Source organism: Parasteatoda tepidariorum, chromosome 3, assembly GCF_982258835.1.
Source record: "Parasteatoda tepidariorum strain Cologne lab strain chromosome 3, Ptep-v5.0, whole genome shotgun sequence".
NCBI lineage: Eukaryota > Metazoa > Arthropoda > Arachnida > Araneae > Theridiidae > Parasteatoda > Parasteatoda tepidariorum.
Genome location: NC_141757.1, coordinates 86,304,795 through 86,326,204, shown reverse-complemented (window position 1 = coordinate 86,326,204; position 21,410 = coordinate 86,304,795). Strand labels below are relative to the sequence as shown.

The window sequence follows — 21,410 nt, the reverse complement described above, 5'->3', positions numbered from 1 at the left end:
TCAAGCGTTTATCATTATTTTAATACAATAATTTTCCATTTACAAAACTAAAAAAACTAGAATTGTAGAAAAAAAGAATAAGGAAATTGAAAAGTTTCTTTTTGCAAATTTTAGTATTCGAACAGTAAACGTAGCAAAAAGAAGTTTTACGTTTTTGAACTATCTCTATTAAATTCAAGAAGTTTTTGAACTATCTCTATTAAATTCAATGGGAAATTGAAATTCTCTCCCACTTAGTAAATAAACTGATTTTGATGATCCTAGCTTTTTCCCGACTTCAAGTGTTTGAACTATTTTTTACTCATTTAAATATTAATTTGCGACCCCTAATAGATGTATTTATTTTACTTCATCTTTAACTGAACATATATATTAACTAAACTAAACTCAGTGGCGCGACAGCCCATAGAGGGCCAAGGCCTACTGTGCCCATCTCAGTTTTCTTGACCTTGGGCTCTGGGGTGCAGGAGCAGATGTTCCGGTCAGGTGGTCTGCCGAACGCGGAACCCCCAGTGTTTAGTTCCCAAGCATGCTTGGTACTCATTTATCGACCCACTGAAGGGATGAAAGGCTGAGTCAACCCTGCCCGGCCCGAGGATCGAACCAGGGACCTGTGGCACGACAGCGCGAAGCGCTACCGCTCAGCCACCGGGCGTCGAACATATATATTAATGGTAGTCAATACAAAATACCTGAGTCCCAAGTTGACTTACACTAATTAGCTTCAATAGAGCTTGCATCAAAGTATACCATCTTGTCAGTAAATATTTGACATACATTTCGATGAAGGAATTGTTATCAAAATGCATTGTTGAAGAAGAATATCTTTATGAACCATTAAGATATGCTTTTATGTAAGTTTTTTTGAAGTAAAGTGATGTAAGTCAATCAATAAGTAAGTCATAACAAAATAATCCACATAATTTTAAATACATATCACAAGTGATTTTTTTAAAAATCTTTATTGTACAATTTTGTATATTATATTGGGCATTGAACAATTTTGTCTCCTTCAATGCACAATAGACAATTTTTTTTACATTGTACAAATATTTTTCTAAATTATACAATTATTTCAAATACGATTATTTACAGATGCATTTTCAGTTTAATACTTCTCATTCACCTTCGATAGTTATTGCTAATACGGATCCTTCTCATTGGACATTCTAGATTTTAAAAACACCAGAATTATTCTTTCAATTCAAGCGCATTGCATACAGAAGGATCTTGGAATAGTTATTTTATTTGAAGCACTATAGCAGATTCTAAGCAATAGAAACTCTATCCGAAACAGCTTTTACTATTTTACTAGAGGGCTCCACTCCCTACTCGCTGTCGTTTGCCAACCCCCTATAATAATTCTTAAATTATTTGACCAAGAGTTTTTTATAGCGTTGGCATAAAAGTTTTTCTACGAAAGTTGAAATTATTCACATATGTACTAAAAAGAACTGTGTTTGTTTACGTTTCCCAAGTCCAAACATTTCTGTTAGGATTATATTGAGATCTATTAGTGAAAATGAATAATTTTGCTCAGTAATCATTTTTTAAAATTAAAATTTAAAATTTCAGGTTTATTGTTGTGACAAATTTGGTGAGTTTACAACCGTTATCTAATACTTTCGCTTACCTTAATACGCTGATATATTAAATACAATTTGAGCATGCATTATAGCAATGTGCATGAAGCTGATCGAATTGATTAAGTATTTAACGAATCTGTTTAACTATAATTTATAACAGCATATTAATGTAATTTGCATCAAAAAATAATACAAATTATAAAACGGTTAATCGGTTTAGACACCGATTCAAATAAGTTTATTTTAAAATGCAGCATAATATAAGGTATAAAGATTTACGTCATAATAAGGAAACAACTCTTTTTGTTTTAACTCTTTTAATTTAGAAGACAATCAAAATTAAATGCTTAATAATAGCAGAGTATAATAAGAAAAATAAATATTACAGGTAAATATTTTAGTTGGGGGTACACACATAACTACACACGAGACTTTAAATAATTTTGTGCTGATGACAACAAAAAACATATGGAAGTCAATGAGGGGAAACTAGATCCTATCGTGTGATTTATCCAGTCAATGAAAACGTCAACAAAACGGTCCTGACTACAATATGAGACATCTTTATTTTTATTATGTAGAAAGAAATAGTTCGAAAATAATTAACATTTTATTTATTTCACAGAGATATTGCGTCCGAAGTAATGCTTTCTGTATTTTTGTACAAAGTACTTAAAAATGTAAAACCAATCCTCGGGATTGAAAACGTTTATTCTTATAATTTCTCTTGAAGAGGCAGCTATAAATTGCTTGCAAACTAATCTTAACGGATATTAGCTATCTTCAACTTTTCATGTCTATATAACTGAGAGCTGTTGTTCTTGATGCGATTGCTTGATTTCTTTTTTAAGAAACAAGTGAACGCAAAATGGAGAAGATGACCAAAAATATCCAACAATGAAACTCCAAGCCATAATCCTATATAGCCTCCAATTACACTAAATACTTGAATTCCCTGTAAAAATAATTAATTTAAACAGAGGTTAAATAACAAAAAAGTATTTAAAGATTCACATTTATATGCAGAACTTGAATCTTGCTTAATTTACATATAAAAGAGAATGCTACGAAAAAACGAGGGAGTTTGAAAGTCCTATTCCACTAAAAATGCCAGTTAAAAGCTTTGAGTACAATTATGTATGTGTGTATTAGCGAGTGGCGCCTTGATCCGATGATTGGATTTTCTCCTATATCATTATATCTTAATGGTTCGAGGGTCCTATATATCTTAAATATGGTAGTTAAAATGTGCAAGCAATATTTCAATTTACGAAACCAGACAAAAAAATATACTTTATCTGAATAAACATGTCCTTTTTACGAACGATTTAGATTCTTGACCCTCAAGACAAGGACAATAGCCGCGATCTAGAAAATAAGGTTCAAGCAGTTTAGGCGAGAGAGTGTTCGTAAGTTTATGTCCCATAATGTTAATGGTGTTTTTTGCCAATTTTGCCATCTGAAAGAAGTCGAATTTTCAAATTTTTATTTTTCAAAAACGAAATTCGACAGATTCCATTCAAATTTTGGAATCTGGTATTTAAAACTACTGAGTAAATTAAAATGGTATAAAAATTTGTATTCCTTAAAATACAAAATTTTTTTCTGTTTATTTTTAAAAATGAATAATAAAAAATAATAAACAGTTATAGATGATTTTTTTCATTTTTTTTGCACAGAATTATCTTTGGAGAAGCAAGTTTTATAATTGCTCGCAAAAGGATTTTGATTCACTTCATCAGTTCCGGTGGCATAAGACAAAAAGGGAAATTAACTAAGAGGCACAAACTTTCAACTGCTCTCCTGCTCAAACTTTGTTAACCTAAATTATTTTCCAAATAAGGCTACTCTTCATGTTTTGAGGGACAGGATTTCGAATACGGCGGGAAAAGGGTTCCCAGCTAAAAAGCTGAATAAAGTAAAGGTAAAAAGCTGAATAAACTAGCGAAAACATAATCGCCTACTAGCATTAATTATCTTATTTAAGGTAACGCTCTTACATTTTTTTTTTTGAATCTTAGTGTGTGAAAATTCAATTATTAGATACACTCCGTATAAAATATTACTACCAAAATAAATACATAAAATTTTATTACGGAATTTTATAGTAAATACACTTGTAGACAAATCATATTCTCCAAAAAAATCATTGATAAGTTAATCCCTTAATGAAAACCAACTCCATTTTTCTTCTAAAAAAATGGAGTTGGTCATTTTTATCTTACACAAGCTATTTCCATCTTCTTTTAAAACTGGTACACCTGTAGCTTATTCCTATTGCCGAATGGAAGACAAGAAGTGGAAAAAAGAATATACCGAAATTAGGAGATTTTCCCCAGATTTCTAACAATTCTTTTTATAGTTTCTTGAAAGTTTTGGCTTTTTAAATTGCAACTTACCGGTTTTGTTCAAGTATGAAAATGGCTGGAGATATGCTGTTAGCCAAAATGTTAATGATTTAGGTTAAAATGGCATAAAAAATACTTTAAAATAAGTAATAAACTTTCCACAGTTCAATAATTGTCTGAAAAGTATATGCCCAAAATCTTGAGAAAAAAATGCTAAGATTACGCCATTCTAAATTTGACTACTCATAAATTGCACTGCACACGTTTAATTGTTTTCTATCTTAACCTTACAACAGCAATTTTTAGTTTTTCAGCCTAAAACTTAGTAGAACTTAGAGTAGCCTGCATTGGCACCAACGTACCAAATTAAATCAATATTTTTAACAAAAAACAATGTTTTTAATGCATTGTTATTTCTAAAAAAGGCGATTAAAATCCACTAAATCCTGTCGATTATTGTTTTTTAAAGAAAGCTATCAAAAGCTACTATGTCCCGTTTGTTATTTTTAAGAAAATAATCAAAAGCTACTAAATCCTGTTTGTGTACAGCATAAAAATGAAATTATTATTATTAACTTTTCGCCTAATTATAGAATTTCCAGGAACTGAGATAGACTTCTTCACGTTTAGAGTGAAGCAATATTTTTTATTTATTTACAGGTATTTGTACTCAAGTATATTAAAATAAGACTTACATCATACATTGGTTTGTGAGTGTAGATTTCTGAATCAGCTGTAACATAAAAAACTCGGAGACAAATGTAATTCTTTCTGAAATAAGAACTGAAACATTATTTGACAAATGTTTATTTCATAAAATGAATTTAAAACGATTATTTTATACATGAATCACAAAATGCAAAACAAAATTTTACATTGTAAATTCATAAATTAAAATGATAAATTATTATTTGTATAGATTTAAGTACTATTTTCTTCTCTATAACTTCCATCTCTAATATTCATGGTGTTCCGTAATATACTCTTAATTAATATTTTTGGAATTATTGCTAGGAATGAAGTTAATTACAGACACACTGGAGGTCATAAATCAATATTTAATTGAGGAAAGGAACAAAAACTGTATCTAAACATGGCCAATCAGTAACGAAAAAGAAGAGATTAAACCTGTTTGATTGCTAAACTAAAGTGAAAAGGGATTTTTTTAAAGATCTTAAAATTTCATTAAAATATCAAACCACTTTCGGTGTTTTTCTTTCCGTCTCCTTAAATAGTTAATTGCTATATTTTAATAATGTTTTAGGTATTTTTTTTCTATCTTAAATTTTAATTAGTGATCGCCAATGTGCATACTTTTCTGTGCTTCTTTTTAAAGGTTCTAAAAATACATATTAAGGGCGGTGTTTGCAAAACACCACCCACACACACATATAGATTTGTATATTTTATTTTTCTTCATTTATGTGTCAGGCATATCTGATTTTGTTAGTAAGATTTATAGATTAAATTGTATGTGAATTCGGTTTAACTTATTGTTTTATCTTTATGTTCGATAAGGGATGCGATAAGGGATATATATATACATACAATATTTTCATTAAAAATAAGTAGCCGTGGCCTCATATTTCGACAAACAAATTTTTAAATGAAAGAAACATATTTTTTATGTTTGAAACATAATTTTATTTATGAGACAAGATCACAACAAAAATTATCCAAAAACAAGACCAAAAAACTTTAAAACTTCCAAAAAACCTTAAGTTGATAGTCGTTTAAATCAAAATCTCCATTTTTGATTTAATCTAAATTCAAATTTAATCTAAAGAAAATTGAAACAAGCATACCTATCTTCTTCGGTTTTCGTCTCATCCAACCAATCATTATAGCAATCTCCCTAAAAATGTATTTGATGATGAAAATACGAGAAATGATTCACTTATTTATTTTCCATTCTAACTTTAATAGCCTTCAAAAATGTATGGTTAAATTCAAATTAAAAGTCAAACTCACCCGGTGGTATTCAGAATGATCAACAGCCTCATAGTTGTAGGTAGTTTTTCTATTAAAAAAATATTTATCATGACTACCTCGATTTTGAAATGTGCGAGAAATAGATTCAAATATAAATGAGATGAACTTTCTGATTTAAAATTTTTGATAAGATTTATTCAAAAGGTTTTAATCAACTGAAACAAATCAATTGATTTTAATGTTTTTTACCTATCCCAATTCTCCGAGTTTTCAGAATATCCGTGAATAACTGTTGTAGATTTGTAGATATTTCAAATATATATATATATATATATATATATATATATATATATATATATATATATATATATATATATATATATATATATATATATATATATATATATATATATATATATATATATATATAAGTAGTAGGCCACGCACTGGAGGGGACGGAAGTGACGTCACAGTCAACCGGTGCTTATTTCTGCCCAACCGGAAGTGGCTTATTTCTGCCCGCCCATAAACCGGAAGTGGCTTATTTCTGCCCTCCTATAAACCGGAAGTTGCTTATTTCTGCCCGCTTGCTTATTTCTGCCCGCCTGAAAATCGAAACTTCGTCTGCAACGTCATGGGGAGCTTATTTCTTTTTTTTCTTAAGCCTAACATATTTTTAGTTTCGGTTTCTGTTTTTAATTTAGTTTCGTTTTTTTAAATATTATATAATTTATTAGTTTTTTGAGGGTGGCAACACTTATTATTTTAATATTAGTTTTTAAGGATGGCAACATTTAGAAACTTTGTTATTTGGGGGAGATATTGTATATTATGAAGTTATGACGTCATCTTTTATGACATAACACATAAATGATATCATGCTTTTGATCTAGTGGTGCCATCTATGTGGAGATTTTATAAATAAAATAACTTTATATCTATTTTAATATTTAAATCTGTTTTAATATTATTTATTAAATATAATTAAGGCTGAGGATCGAACTCGCGCCATTAAAAAGCCTTCGCGGGTCAGTAGTTGGATATCATAACCACTGACCCACGAATGCTTGGTTAGATATGTGTTAATAAGTTTAACTTTTGTATTTTGAACACGTGTATAAATAAAAACTGTTTGATATCGATATCTTAATACAGTTTAATCGATATAGTTTCACTTAACCTTTGATAGTTATTAAATAATTATTTCTGCCCCTCTTAATGTTATTATAACTTTCTCTGGATGGCAACGGTACTGACCATACATGTGGTTTGTGTGACGTGTTTTGTGTGATAACACAACTACTGATTACAGAGCGAGTCATTCTGATAAGGTTTAACAAGTTGGATCTTGGTCTATGACGTGTGTGTTGAATTCAGTTCCTTTCACTTGCGGTGGTAAGTAGTTAAGCATGTGACAGTTTCATATTTTTCTGATTGGCTGTTAGAGTTATATTTCCTTTGTTGGCAACGATTTATACTATGTTGATTATAATTTCCCTATCGTATATAATCAGTTCCTTTGCTCTGGCGTATGTAGTTACTTCGTGAAAATTGTTAATATTTATTTCTTAAGTGGAGTTTTACAGTATTTAGATAGTTATGGAAGCCAACTCTTCATTAAAAAGAAAACACGATGAAATTCAAGTAAGTACTTCTATATTTTTACCCTTATTTTATCTTCATGTGTAATAATATTTTTATTTAATGTTAATAGATTTTCCAGGCTAAACATAATTTTTAACTTCTTTTACTAAAATGTCTTTAACACTCCTATTCGAAACTTATCCTTATATTTTACTTTTAAACTTTACATTAAATATTAATATACAATTTGCTTAGAAATTATATTTTACTCTTAAACTTTGCATTATATATTAATATACAATTCACTTAGAAATAGTAGTTCGAAATAATGTAGTTAATGTCTAAACAGTAATTAGGTTTTGCTTGTTTGTTTTTTCTCGGTGACTCAAAACATTTCTTTTTTACATTTTTAGGATGTACCAAAGAGGAAAGGTCTTTTTCAAGAGGGTGCTTATCCAGAACATTATTTTCCTATTGGAGACAACCACTTTATACTAGCAAGTACTTTTAAGGAGAAAACTTCGATTCACATTAGAAAGTTCAATCGATATGGAGACAACTATTATCCCTCGACAGTTGGTCTGACGTTGCAACCGGAGCAGTTTAATATTTGTTTCAAGCATGGGCCTCCTACTAACATATTTGACATTGTGGAAATCAATCTTGCTTTAGAGGCTCTCAATCCAGACAACAAAAAGGATTTCTACATTCTGATGACTGATGACGGCAAATACTCCTTGACTCATGAACATACGTGTCGAAGTGGTCGTGTGTACAAATTCCCCCTCGATATCACCTTTGCCCAGTGGATGGCTATCAGACGTGTACAGGAGGATATCATTTCCAGCTACATCACCCTGAAGTTCAAGTCTAGAGACTTTTTAAAAACTTTTAAAATGATATCAAAACGCTTGCTACCAGTGGAGAAGCCAAACAGCAGCCGCTATGAAGAAGCGGAGAGAAGTATGAACCACTGTCTCACCATAGTGTTATATAGACTCATCGGTGAAAAAAAGGGTCTTAGCCCTCCTCTGAGAGTGGAAGATGAAGACGTTGAGGTGGGTGATTTAGTACCCGTGAAGGACTTTAATGAGTCCTGCATGTACCTCAATGTTGTGGGAGTTGTGAAAGACTTTGAAAAAGAACTATGTGAAAACGAACTTTATCCAGAACGTGAACCGCTCATTGACTTTTTAAGTGAGACTTATTTAAAAAATATACGGTTGGATGTATGTATAGATGCTGCTAGAAAAGATTTCTGTTCGTATGAATTTTAATTTGTTATATTTATTATTATTTTTAATTTGTTTTCTAAATAAATGTAATTATGTTAACTACATATTTTTTTTTCTCTCTCTTTTTCTATTTCAGCAGGCATGACTTTTCTTTTTTCAGTATAGTACTTTTTTCAGGTTCTTAAAATAAAATTCTTGCTTAAATTTAAAAAGGAAAAAAAAATTCAATACTTACTATTTAATTTTATTAAAATTATTGTATACCATTATTTTTAAGAATGTTTATGAGTGTTAATTTTAACTGTTAGAAATAAAACTGTTATTAGAGAAAACAAAATAATTTCTAAAAAAATTTTTTTTAAATAGATTATGGATCATTTACTTTCATCAGTTTATACAAAACCTGAACATCCAGGAAGTTTTGGAGGTGTAAATGCTATTTATAATTCTGTGAAAGGTAAAGTGGCGAAAAGTGACGTTAAGAAATGGTTAGAGACTAAAGATTCTTATACTTTGCATAAACCAGTAAAAAAGATATTTAAACGGAATCGAGTGATTGTTGGAGGTATAGATGAACAATTTCAAATTGATTTAGTTGACATGCAATCTTTAGCGAAATTTAATAATGGATTCAAATATTTGTTAACTTGTATAGATTGTTTCTCAAAGTATGCGTGGGCTATTCCTATTAAAGACAAATCAGCCAAAAATGTATTGCCAGCTATAAAAACTATTTTTAGAGAAAGAAAACCTGAGAAACTGCAATCAGATAAAGGAACAGAATTCACTAATAAACTTATACAGCAGTATCTTAAAAATTTAGGAGTTCATTTCTTTACAACGAATAATGAAACTAAGTCAAGTATTGTTGAGAGGTTTAACCGTACCATTAAAATGAAGATGTGGAAATACTTTACAGAATATAATACGAAAAAATATATTGACGTCATTTCTAAATTAATCGATAGTTATAATCATACCAAGCACAGAAGTATAAAAATGGAACCAGCCTCAGTGAATATCGATAATCAAAAAGAAGTCTGGAATAATTTATATAGTGATAAGGTGAATAATGATAAGCCTGTCTTTCAAACAGGTGACACTGTTCGCATTAGTAAGTCCAAACGTCATTTTGAAAAAGGATATGAAAATAATTGGACACGAGAATTATTTGTTATAGATAAAATAATTCCACGAAATCCTATAGTTTATAAATTGAAAGATTTAATGAATGAATCAATCGAAGGTACTTTTTATGCAGAAGAATTACAAAAAGTAGTCGATTCTGGATTTTATCCAGTTGAAAAAATAATTAAGAAGAAAAAAATAAATGGAAAGATGCAATATTTTGTTAAATTTCTAGGTTATTCCGATAAGTTTAATGATTGGGTGACGGATGTTCATAAAGTATAAATAGCGAAACGTTTTCGTTAGAGGTTCATTTTTAAAATGTCTTTCTACGTGACGTTACCTTCTGACAGCTCAACGCGATTCTTTCCTGATAATAAAATCTCTCATTTCAAAACTCAATTACCTATACCAGTGGATTTAAGAGGTGAATGGGAAGTAGGCCTATCTGAAATCATCTATCCGCATTCTTGGCTGAACGTAAATGAAAATAACAATTATTTTCATTACAAGATAAATAATGGTAATATCATATCGACTGTTAAGCAAGCAATTGATGTGGGGTGTTATGAATCAATGTTCGATATTGTATCAGCTATACAACTTGCTTTACCTAAAAATCCAAGTCGGTTTACAATAAATTACAATAAAGCTACGAAACGAGTTAAAATTAACGCCGTTCAAGGTTGCAGCCTTCATTTAGAGAAGTTAGGCGAATTGTTAGGATTTCAACGTGATGCAATCATTACGGGTAACCAGAAAAGCGAATTTGTGGCTGACGCATGGTCTAATTTTTCAGTTTTCTATGTGTACACAGATCTTATTTCCCCCCAAATTGTCGGAGATACACAAGCTCCTTTACTGCGGATCGTCCGAATAAAAGGACATGATGGTGAAACTATCAGTCAGTATTATGATAGACCTCAATACTTACCCTTAACGAGACATTCATTTCAAACAATTCAAATCGAACTCAGACTGAATTCAGGAGATTTTGTTCCGTTTGAAAGAGGTAAAGTGATGGCTGTGCTGCATTTCCGAATGCGACAAATACTATAAATATTGAGTGTTTTTTTAAAAAGGCTTCATTTCAAGATAAGCAGTCAAGATGAAAGTACCTTATGTTTGCTGTTCCAAGAAGTTGGAGGACCATTATGCTTCCCAAGCGGGAAACGGTTTACCTTATTACCGCGGTGTGTCGTATCAAAAAGGTTATGGTCTGGGCGGCATTTTTAGACGTCTATTTAGAGCAGCCCTACCATACATTGTTCGCGGGTCAAAAACTGTTGGAAAAGAAGCATTAGTCACAGGATCACGTGTTATGTCCGATGTACTAGCAGGCCAAGATTTGAAAACATCAGCCAAAAATAGAGCAAAAGAGTCGGGTAAAAATCTGGCCAATAAAGCTCTTGGGAAAATACAGTCAATGATTGGCAGTGGACGCTATAAAAGAAAACGCAAGACTAAGAAAAAGATCATTTCATCAAAGAAACAGAAAGTGAGAGGACGTGATATTTTCGACTCATCATGACGTTTCTTTTAAAAGGTTCCCCGGAATGTGTGAAGTCTGAACTGGAATTGTTTCAAATGCCCGGCACGCAAACAGTTATACAAAGTGGACAGTGGGTTGAATTTCACCCGTTATCGAACGTGTTTGATGGCGGACCCGTTGAATTTCATATATCAGGTTCTGGTGATGAATTTATTGATCTAAGCCAAACTCAGCTTCACGTACAAGCAAAAATTTTAAAAAACGATAATACCAACTTAACAGCTGATGATAAAATTGGTCCAGTAAATTTATTTCTGCATTCTTTGTTTTCTCAAGTGGATGTTTCTTTAAACGACCGCATTATATCTAATTCCAGCAATACTTATCCTTATCGATCTTACATTGAAACACTTTTAAACCATGGTTATGACAGTAAAACCTCCCAATTGACGGCCGAACTTTATTATAAAGATTCAAACGATGGTCTTAAAAAAAGATCAGATTATTTCAAGTTAAGTGCAACTGTGGACATGATAGGTTGTATTCATAGTGATTTGTTTCATCAAAACAGATTGTTATTAAACATGGTCGATATAAAAATCAAATTAAATCGTAGTAAACCCGAGTTTTGTCTAATAGGAAAGTCGGGATATAAAGTTGTATTGGATAGAATTTCGCTTTTAGTTAGAAAAGTACGTGTAAGTCCTGGAGTCATTCTAGGACATGCAAAAGCATTAGAAAAAGATACTGCAAAATATCCTATCAATCGAGTGCTCTGTAAAGTGTATTCCATTCCTAAAGGAAACATGTCATTTGTGCAAGACAATGTATTTGTGGGACAAATTCCTAAACGAGTTATCATAGGATGTGTCGAAAATGATGCATTTCATGGAACATTTGAAAAAAATCCTTTTGATTTTAAACATTTCAATTTAAATTTTATCGCCGTCTACGTAGATGGTCAACCAGTTCCCCATAATCCATTGGAACTCAACTTTTCACAAAAACAATATATAAGAGCTTATCAAAATTTATTCATGAGCACTGAGCATATGAGAAGTGATAAAGGTAACTTTATTTCCAGAGAAGAATTTTGTGATGGTTACACTCTATATGCTTTTGACTTATCACCTGATTTATGTGATGGCGATCATTTCAATTTAATAAAGCACAGTAATCTAAGAGTTGAAATGAAATTTGAGCAACCTTTAGAAAAAACAGTGTGCGTTATTGTGTTCGCAGAATTTGAAAACGTCATAGAAATTAACAAAGCACGTGACATTATATACGATTTTGGAAATTAAAACAATGGATGGAAAAAAGATTTGTGAAATTTTATCAAAAGATCCTACAACAGCGTTTAGATTTAGAGGTGTTTACTCGAGAGATACAACACCCTTATTGCAAGAAAATGAAGCTATTATCGTCAACACTGATGAATCAACTTTACCAGGATCGCATTGGTTAGCTCTGTACATGACTGAAGGAAAAACACTGGAATTTTTCGATTCCTATGGCCATTCTCCAGATTTCTATGGACTTAATGTTTATAAATTATTTAATATTTCTAATGTATGTTGGAATTCTGTATCTTTTCAATCACTCACATCTAACGTATGTGGAGCCTATTGTATTTTTTTCATTTATAATCGTTGTCGCGACATATCTATGTTATCCATTATAAAAAATCTCAATGTAAATCGAAAAAATGATTTCGTCATGTATCAATTTGTGAAAAAGAAATTTGGTGTACGTTTTGCTTTCAAACAATAAAATTTTAATGTTTTAAAACGCTGTGATATTTTATTTTGTGTTTTTCTTTACATACCGTTATTTGAGTTATTTATTTTTAATAAATATTCTCGTTTATTAATTCTTTTCTATAAATTATGGAGTTCCCTAAACTTAGGCATTCGTTCACGTGCATTTTGGCTGGTCCAACAGGATGTGGAAAAAGCCAGCTCTGCAAAAAAATAATTGAATCTAAAATTATTGAACCTTTTCCAAAATCGGTTATTTGGTGTTATGGAGCATATCAAGCTATGTTTGAAACAATACCGAATGTGACATTTCATGAGGGCGTTCCTTCTGATTTAAATACTATTTCAAATGCATTAATTATTCTCGATGATCTAATGTCTGAATTAGGAAGTAATTCCAAATTGACGCATTTATTTACTAAACATAGTCATCATCGTAATGTCTCCGTCATTTTTATCGTACAGAATATATTCCATAAAGGTAAAGAGATGCGAGAAATATCTCTAAATGCTCATTATCTTATTCTTTTCAAAAACCCACGTGATCAAAGTCAAATCACACATTTAGGCAGACAACTCTATCCAACAAAAGTGAAATTTTTCCAGGAAGTGTATCAAGACGCAACTTCGAAACCTTTTGGTTACCTACTAGTCGATTTAAAACCAGATACTGATGATAATATGCGCCTACGCACAGGTATATTACCGAAAGATAAAATGATCGTGTACCAACCACGATAGTCATTTGCCCATTAACCTTTCGTGCTAACTGTAATTTTAAACACTTTAAATCACTTTGCCTTCATTAAAGCTCAATCTTTTGGGAAAATGGTATAAAATAAATCTCACAAGGAATAAAATAATCAAATGCAATTAGAATGTCGGACAGTAAACACTGTTGTCTCGAGGTCTTAAAAGCTGTGGCTAAATCAAAATCAAAGCGGAAATTTTTAAAACATTGTCCAGCAAAATCTATTAAACATATTTGTGAATGTGTATTTAATTTGTTAAAAGGTAATATTCCTCTCAATAAAAATCAAAAGAAGAAACTTTCACCTTTTAAAAGAAGCTTAAGAAAAATTGCAGACAAAAAAGTACCTTTATTCCGTAAGAGAGAAGTTCTTGTTCAACGAGGTGACGGGTTCTTAGGATTTCTGATTCCAGCGGCCATAACAGCTTTAACATCTTTAATCAATGGAGTACGCTAAAAAATTTATTCTTATGCCGGAAGATAGACTGCAAACTAACACTGTAGAATATCTGTCAGAGTTGGATCAACAAATGCATGATATTTTAAAAAATAAAAATATTTCTGACAATGAAAAGGCAGAGTTATATGTACAAATTCTCCAAAAGTATGTTAAATTTCCTACTTTTTTGGAGAATAAAAATGAACCAGTGGAGGAGCGTTCAAATGAAGTGGAAGAAAAAACTAAAGATATTAAGGAAGAAAATATTTCAGAAAGCAGCAATTTAGTAGAAACGCAACTCATGAATATTGTACCCAAGAGTCAAAAGGAGAGAGCTAAAGAACTTTTACAATTCTTACAAGAGAATAAAGAACTGTTAACTTGGACTGAAAAAGGAGAAATTTTATATAGACAGAAACTTTTACCTGGAAGCAATATCACGCATTTGATAAATAATGTATTGAGAAATGAAAAGAAACAACCCAAAGGACAGAAAGAATTTTTCGAAGCATTAAAAGAAATGAAAATACCTGAAAAATTTGTAATTAATAAGAAATTACTTACCGAATCACCATCTGTAAATACTTCGCCTATGTTGTTTGCTAGAAAAAATAGATGGCTGAAATATTGAAACATTTTGTAAAATATTTTTATAATGCGTTTTTTCAATAAATGACTTTTTTTAAAAAAAAAAAAAATGTAACTCTCTCTCTTTCATTTTTATGAAAATATTCACTCACACACAGAAACACACACACACACACACACACACATCTCATTCAAAGATTAAAGAACCCCTTTTCCTCATCACCCGAGTGGGGTAAGGGTTAAGACGCGTTTTTTTTAAAGAGGTCAATCGCCAGGAGCCCTAATCCTCTCTTTGGTGGACAGATGATGTCAAAGGGATACCGTTAGGCTAACCCACAAGACATTGTTGTTGATTAGTCATCAATATCCGTAAGGGAGCGTCGTCATGTCCGGTTGAATCACCCGCTTGTCATAAACAACTTTGTACAGCTTCGTTTCAGGTTTATTTACTACTCTCCGTCTTTTTGCGTCTCTGCAGATTTTGGTGGGGTTATGAAGGGAAATATGATCATCACTCAGCTCACAAACCATTTTCTTGACGGACTCGAAGTTTAACTTTTCAGAATTACGAAAATTTAACGTAAAGCCTCTCACCTTGCAACATTGTTTACCATTAGCTGTTTCATACGCATAGTTCTTAGGTCCACCTTAATAAAAGAAAATAATAATAATTACAAAAATGAAGGGGAAAAAATCAAAAATTTCTAATGTATTATTATAGTTTGAATTGAAAGTATATTCATTTTCCAAAGATATATCTAATTAGTATCTAAATGAAATAATAAATAAAATTTTTAAAAAAATTCTATTACCGGATACGAATGTTGTGATAACATCTCCATCCAACTCGTCCGTGAAATCCCCCAAGAAGTTTCCAATAGGAGGATCATTTTCACCATTTTGGGAATAGATGATAGAGTCCGTATCATGGTAAAGCACGCTCTCTCCCAATTTATCCATTTCCTCATACAGCTTCATCCTTGCCCATGAGGTTGTAAATGCGGCCAAGAAAATATTCGTTGATTTATCTTGCGGCACAAAATGTTTATCTGACTCCCAATGTATGGCAGCAACTTCTTCATTGAATAGATAGACATCTTTGATCTATTGGAAAAAAGTATACGGTATGTTAAATAGCAATGAAAATGTGTACAAACAATTTAATTATTTGAAAAAAGCTTACCTTTTTCGTAGTGTCAGCAAACATCTTATTGAAATCAGGAAGCGTATTAACATGTGTCAGTTGACTCTTATTACAGTTCATGCCCCATCTAAAAAAGGCAATAATTGCAATTAATGAAAATTGATACAATAGTGGTCATAGAAAAGTTGTTTAACAATAAATTTACGCTACCTTCCCCAAAAACTATTGAGTATCAGCTTTGCGACCTGTCGTCTTCCTAAATTTTTTATAATTTGAGAGTATTCAAGGGCAACACCTTCTTTTTCCATATACTCTTCAATGTAGCGAAGACGATCTTCTTCTGATACACATTCAGCAGGCCAGCCACTAGACTCCTGCTTTATCTTCAAAAACAAGTCAATAAAGCTTTTGAAAAGAGAAGAAGAAGAGTTCTCAAAGTGGTACACTTCATGAACCTGAAAAAAATACACATATACATATATATTAGTACGACACAACATGCAAAAATGCATAGTTTTTACCGAATAGCAATTTTTTAAAATTTTTTTTTTACCTCTCTTATCTCATAGCCCTTCCTTAGAGCCAATTTCACCTCTTCAGTGACCCACGTTCCTGTAAGATTTCTTTCTTCCTCTGTGTGTGTACAGGAACTTTGTTGCTTAGTTTCAGCACAAGTCCTGCAGAGCGGAAACATAAGTTTGTTGTGGCAGCGATATGGCAACACTGGTAAGTATAACTGCCTAGGAGGAGCAATGGTGCACTTAATCAGTCCAAAATAACTCTCCAATGAAGCAAAATCTTTGGTGATGATGGTCGGGTGTCCAACCGGATACTTACAGTATTTATTAACCTATAAAGACAAAAAAAAAAATAAATAAGAAATTAGCAAACAACAATAATTATATATAAGAAATTACGCAAATAGGAAATGAAGCAAATTTAAAAATATATGCATATATTTACCCATGGATAAAGGGACGTGAAATCCACATACTTTGCATTTCCTTCATGATAAAGCTTAACGGCATTCGTACGTCCCCCATAAAACGCATCTCGAGGAACAAGGCGATCTCTTACCGTGTGTGAGAGCAAAAATTTCTTTAGATCTTCATCATTTCTTTTCATTTTCTCAAAGTCATGTTCCCAGCATTCTATGACATGGTAACCTAAGGAACGAAGATGCTCTGTCGTACGTTGAGTTTTTTGGAGTAGTGATGCCATCGTTACCCCTTTTAAAGGATGAGAAACATCTCGATCGAAACAAGTATCGCATCCATGGAAAAAACACCCTAAAAATAAATACATAGAGCACTAAGTTTCATCATTTTTTTACAAAAATAATTAGCAATATTTAAAAAAAAAACTCAACTCACCTGAAATTGATAGACTGTGTTCGTTTCAGAACAAAAGCCATCTACATACATGCCTCCAACTTTACATTCACCGGTACTATTCAAAGCATGTTGTATAGCAATACCTTCTTTCTCTGCTGTAAAATCGAGCCACCGTATGGAATCTGGACTGTAATTTGTACTGGATGTATATCCCAATGCAGGAACCATACCAATCGTGTCAGGTTGAATACAAGAGCTTCGAAACACAGCCATGCTTGATGATGCTATTGTAATGTACCTGTTCAGGGAGAAAAAAGTTAATACAAAATAATAACAACAATAAATTGTTCTATATTCACATTAAAAATATATATTTCACCTGAAAGGATCCACATTAGCTATGTCTAAAAACTGCTGTCTAAATTCCAAGCAACATCTCCTGAGTATATCAACATCAGATCTGAAAGTAAAAGAAAAATAAATAATATATATATATATATATATATATATATATATATATATATATATATATATATATATATATATATATATATATATATATATATATATATATATATATATATATATATATATATATATATATATATATATATATATATATATATATATATATATATATATATATATTAAAAGGAAAAATCCATTACATTCTAAAAATATTAAAAAAAAAAAAATTTCTTACCTACAGTATTCAAGCATTTCTTTTTGAAAATCAAATTCCAGGTGTTTATTTTCTTCATACCACTGGAGAAACCGTTTCCGGGCGTCACTCCCCATGTTGTCCGGGCTATAAAAGGAATGATCAGGCATCTGGCCTCTATATGTTTGATTTTCTGGTCGATTGAAGAGATGTGGGAAGTATCCTTTTTTTAATTCAGAAAGACCGAAACATGAGGGCAATTTTGACAGTGCCATAGGCATAAAGTTTAAAGAGTCAATGATGCGGATGCTTAGAGAATTGTGACGTATACTCATCAAACTAGATCCATTCGGTATAACATCCGGAGTTGTTCCTTGACGGAGCAGCCATCCCATTATAAACTGTCCATCAAACCTAAGTATTCAAATAAAACATTTTAAAACACATTTTTTTTTTCATACAAAACACAATTAAGAAAAGGATTTTTAAAACTAAAAAAATATTTTAAGTAAAAACTTACGCTTTCATATTGTGGGCGATTGCTGTGAATCCTTTATGTTGACGTGTAAAAAGCCAGGAACAAAAATCATCACAAGCCGAATAACCCTTAAATATGTTTTCCGCCCCGTCAGCATACTGCGCCACAGCAAAATTAACTATGTGCTCCCCTGTAGACTGATCAGTTTCAAAATCAAAAAAAATCAATTTATCAGAAGGCACTTGTGGCTTGATGGTCTGTAAGGAACATCTATGCTTTGCAGCCTCCACAAAGGTATTGCAGGAAGGACATTTTGTAGTCCAACATTGGTGAACCTCAGGTGGGCATTCTCGCCTTCGAATAACTTTACAGCAGGTGCGACATTGATAAAGCTAAAACAATAATAAAGGGTTTGTTTTATTTACTATAATATTTATATATACTCAGATACATTTTTTTTTTTTTTTTTTTTTTTTTTTTACTTACCTTATCACACAAAGAGTTTTCTTGCAATCCTATCGTAGACTTATGCGCATTAAAACATTCCCTAGATCTACATAACCGGAAGCAATCAACGCATCTTATTTTTTGTCCCTCCTCACACTTCAGTCTGGTACAAATTCTACACGAATTCGGACAAAAGTGATCTTCAATGCGTGAAAATGGCTTGTCGCAATTATCACAATAAAAATTGCTTCCATGATAGCCTTTCATGCTTTTGATAACGTCATAGTGATTATTTGATAATAGCAGGTTGATTCTTCTCTCTCGATGCTCTCCTTTATAAGCAACCTGAAATGTATACTTGTAAGAGTTATTTATATAAAACAATATTCTTTAATCCATTCTTAGTAGTTAAAGAAAAAAAAAATTTTTTTTTTTTAAATATAGTATAGTTTCTTTTTTTATTTTTATCAAAATATTAATTAACTAAATTTTATTAAATTAAAATGAAGATAATATAGTTTTTTTTTTTAACATCAATAATTTTAAAATGATTTATATCATCTTAAATACATTAAAAAAGAGTAACATTCTTTTCAAATTACATATGAGATTAATGTATAAATATCAAATAAAGTAAATCAAAGTGTATTACCTTGTTGTTGTTTTCAAGAACAGTAACAGATATCTGGATATTCAAAAACCTTTCAAATATCGCCACTTCGTTGAACGTACAGGGACCTAATGGTACTCCAGCAGCAGCATGCAGTTCCTTAGCCTTGTTTAGAAGAGCTGGTCGATTTTTCCGCCTCAAAACATCAATCAGCTTTCGATTGTTATCCAAATGTGCTGTAGCATATACAATGGCCTTCGCACAACACAGTCCAAGATCATCTGGCTCAATGGCTAAAATGGAATACTTAGAATTCCTATCCTTCAAAATATTAACAACTTTCCCTCTTCCGGCACCGACATCTCTTCGTATAGTTATAATGTCCACAAAAAATCCTGCATCCAATTCAATTTGGTCCTTAGACTGCAAAACTTTAACAACACATGCTGTAACTTTCTCGGCAGTCATTTCTGATACGGGCATTAAACAGGTTGATATGGGTTTATCTAAGCCCTCAGATTGTACACAAAAACGTATTAAATCAGTTGATCTTAGACCAGACGACCCATCAGTCGGATTTCGAACTCTTGAGATCAATAATTCAAATAATTGTCGCACAGTATCGACAACAGTTACCAGTGGCGTCCCTCTTAAATTCAATGGTATTTTTTCAGGATCCACACGTGCACGGAAGCAAACTTGGTTGGCATTGTATTTTTCGTTCCTTCTCCCTGAGCGAAGTTCCAATATTATAGCAGAATTTAACTATAAAATAAAACATTAAATAAGTATAAATTAAATATATATTAAATAAATAAATATTAAGTACATATTACATAAATATAAATTAAATAAATAAATATTAAGTACATATTACATAAATATAAATTAAATAATTAAAAATATAAAATAAATAAATAGACAAATTATTTAAAACTCACTTCATTTGATGGAACCGGAGTCGGTACACCTTCCACAAACACTGATCCTGCACTAGAAGGTCCTGGTTGATTCTGATATAGAAATAAAAAATACATAAAAATAAATAAATAAATGAATAAAAACAAATTTTCCACTGAAAGTTTTTCTAAAAAGCTGAATTAAAAATATTATTACCTCAAATCCAGAACCCACTTGATAATAAATAGGCAAATTTTGAAAGACCTGAGTCGCCTCCGCAAAACCTTGCGTGATATCTCCGATTAAATGTTTGTCATCTTCGAAAAATTCTTGCGTGAGTTCTCCCAAAAGCTATAATAAAAGTTGTTGATTAAAAAATAACTATGTTAAATTGATATTAATATTTTTCTACAAAAATAAAATAAAATAACCTATTATTACCTCATCATCTGTTTCATTGAACTCAAAACCTGGTTCATTAAAATTAAATTCACTTCCCTCATCATCATTCTAGAAAAATAAAAAATATTTCACGATAAAATTAACAAAAAAAAAGGCAGTAAAATAATTCAAACATACAACTGTTGTATAAAAATAACTTTGCGAATTTTATAAATAAAAGCAGCTTATTAACTCAAATATACTAAAGAACTTTAAAATGAAATAAAATCAAAAGGAAATAAATAAATTTAAAAAGCTCTAATGTAGCTCAATACTCGCTAACTTTTGAATATACAGAAAAATTACAACTAATAGTATGTAAAATAAAAACAGCTTAAAGGTAGAACACAAATAAAACCTAAGATACTCCATATACTTTTAAGAATATAGGAAAATATAATTAAAAATGTAAAATTAAAAAAAATTTATAGTAAAATAAAAGAAAAGAATTAATTAAATAGAAATTGTTTAATAAAATAATGAAAGGAATATTACTTACTTTTTTTCCAGAATCTCTTGTTCTCTTAGACATGGCTGGTAATCCAAAGTTTA

The 21,410-nt window shown here is 31.1% G+C and overlaps 3 protein-coding genes across 5 annotated transcripts in view; all 3 read right to left on the bottom strand.

The window, feature by feature from the left end:
* Positions 1–1,986: 1,986 nt before the first annotated feature.
* The window catches only part of LOC139426967 (acid-sensing ion channel 4-B-like), a 34,202-nt gene continuing 14,778 nt past the window's right edge, over positions 1,987–21,410 (bottom strand). Inside the window, exons 9-12 of one of the 3 annotated variants that reach the window (XM_087158486.1) lie at positions 5,906–5,954; positions 5,740–5,789; positions 4,630–4,717; positions 1,987–2,541 (exon numbers count right to left, since the gene is read on the bottom strand). In XM_087158486.1, coding sequence (XP_087014612.1) covers positions 2,350–2,541; positions 4,630–4,717; positions 5,740–5,789; positions 5,906–5,954 — 379 coding nt within the window. In that variant the 3' untranslated portion in view covers positions 1,987–2,349. The remainder of the gene's footprint in view (positions 2,542–4,629; positions 4,718–5,739; positions 5,790–5,905; positions 5,955–21,410) is intronic. The other 2 variants (XM_087158485.1, XM_087158487.1) reach the window with 2 other exon arrangements.
* On the bottom strand, positions 15,085–17,192 carry LOC122273323 (uncharacterized). The gene is made up of 6 exons (XM_087159756.1): positions 16,951–17,192; positions 16,541–16,837; positions 16,198–16,442; positions 16,027–16,114; positions 15,656–15,947; positions 15,085–15,490 (listed from the first exon to the last, which is right to left on the bottom strand). The coding sequence occupies exons 1-6, from the start codon at positions 17,110–17,112 to the stop codon at positions 15,204–15,206; spliced, it is 1,371 nt and encodes a 456-aa protein (XP_087015882.1). The 5' UTR covers positions 17,113–17,192; the 3' UTR covers positions 15,085–15,203.
* Positions 17,325–20,260, bottom strand: LOC147813939 (uncharacterized). The gene is made up of 5 exons (XM_087158484.1): positions 19,560–20,260; positions 18,503–19,252; positions 18,025–18,396; positions 17,701–17,781; positions 17,325–17,619 (listed from the first exon to the last, which is right to left on the bottom strand). Exons 2-5 carry the CDS (start codon positions 18,508–18,510, stop codon positions 17,352–17,354), a joined length of 729 nt encoding a protein of 242 aa, XP_087014610.1. The 5' UTR covers positions 18,511–19,252; positions 19,560–20,260; the 3' UTR covers positions 17,325–17,351.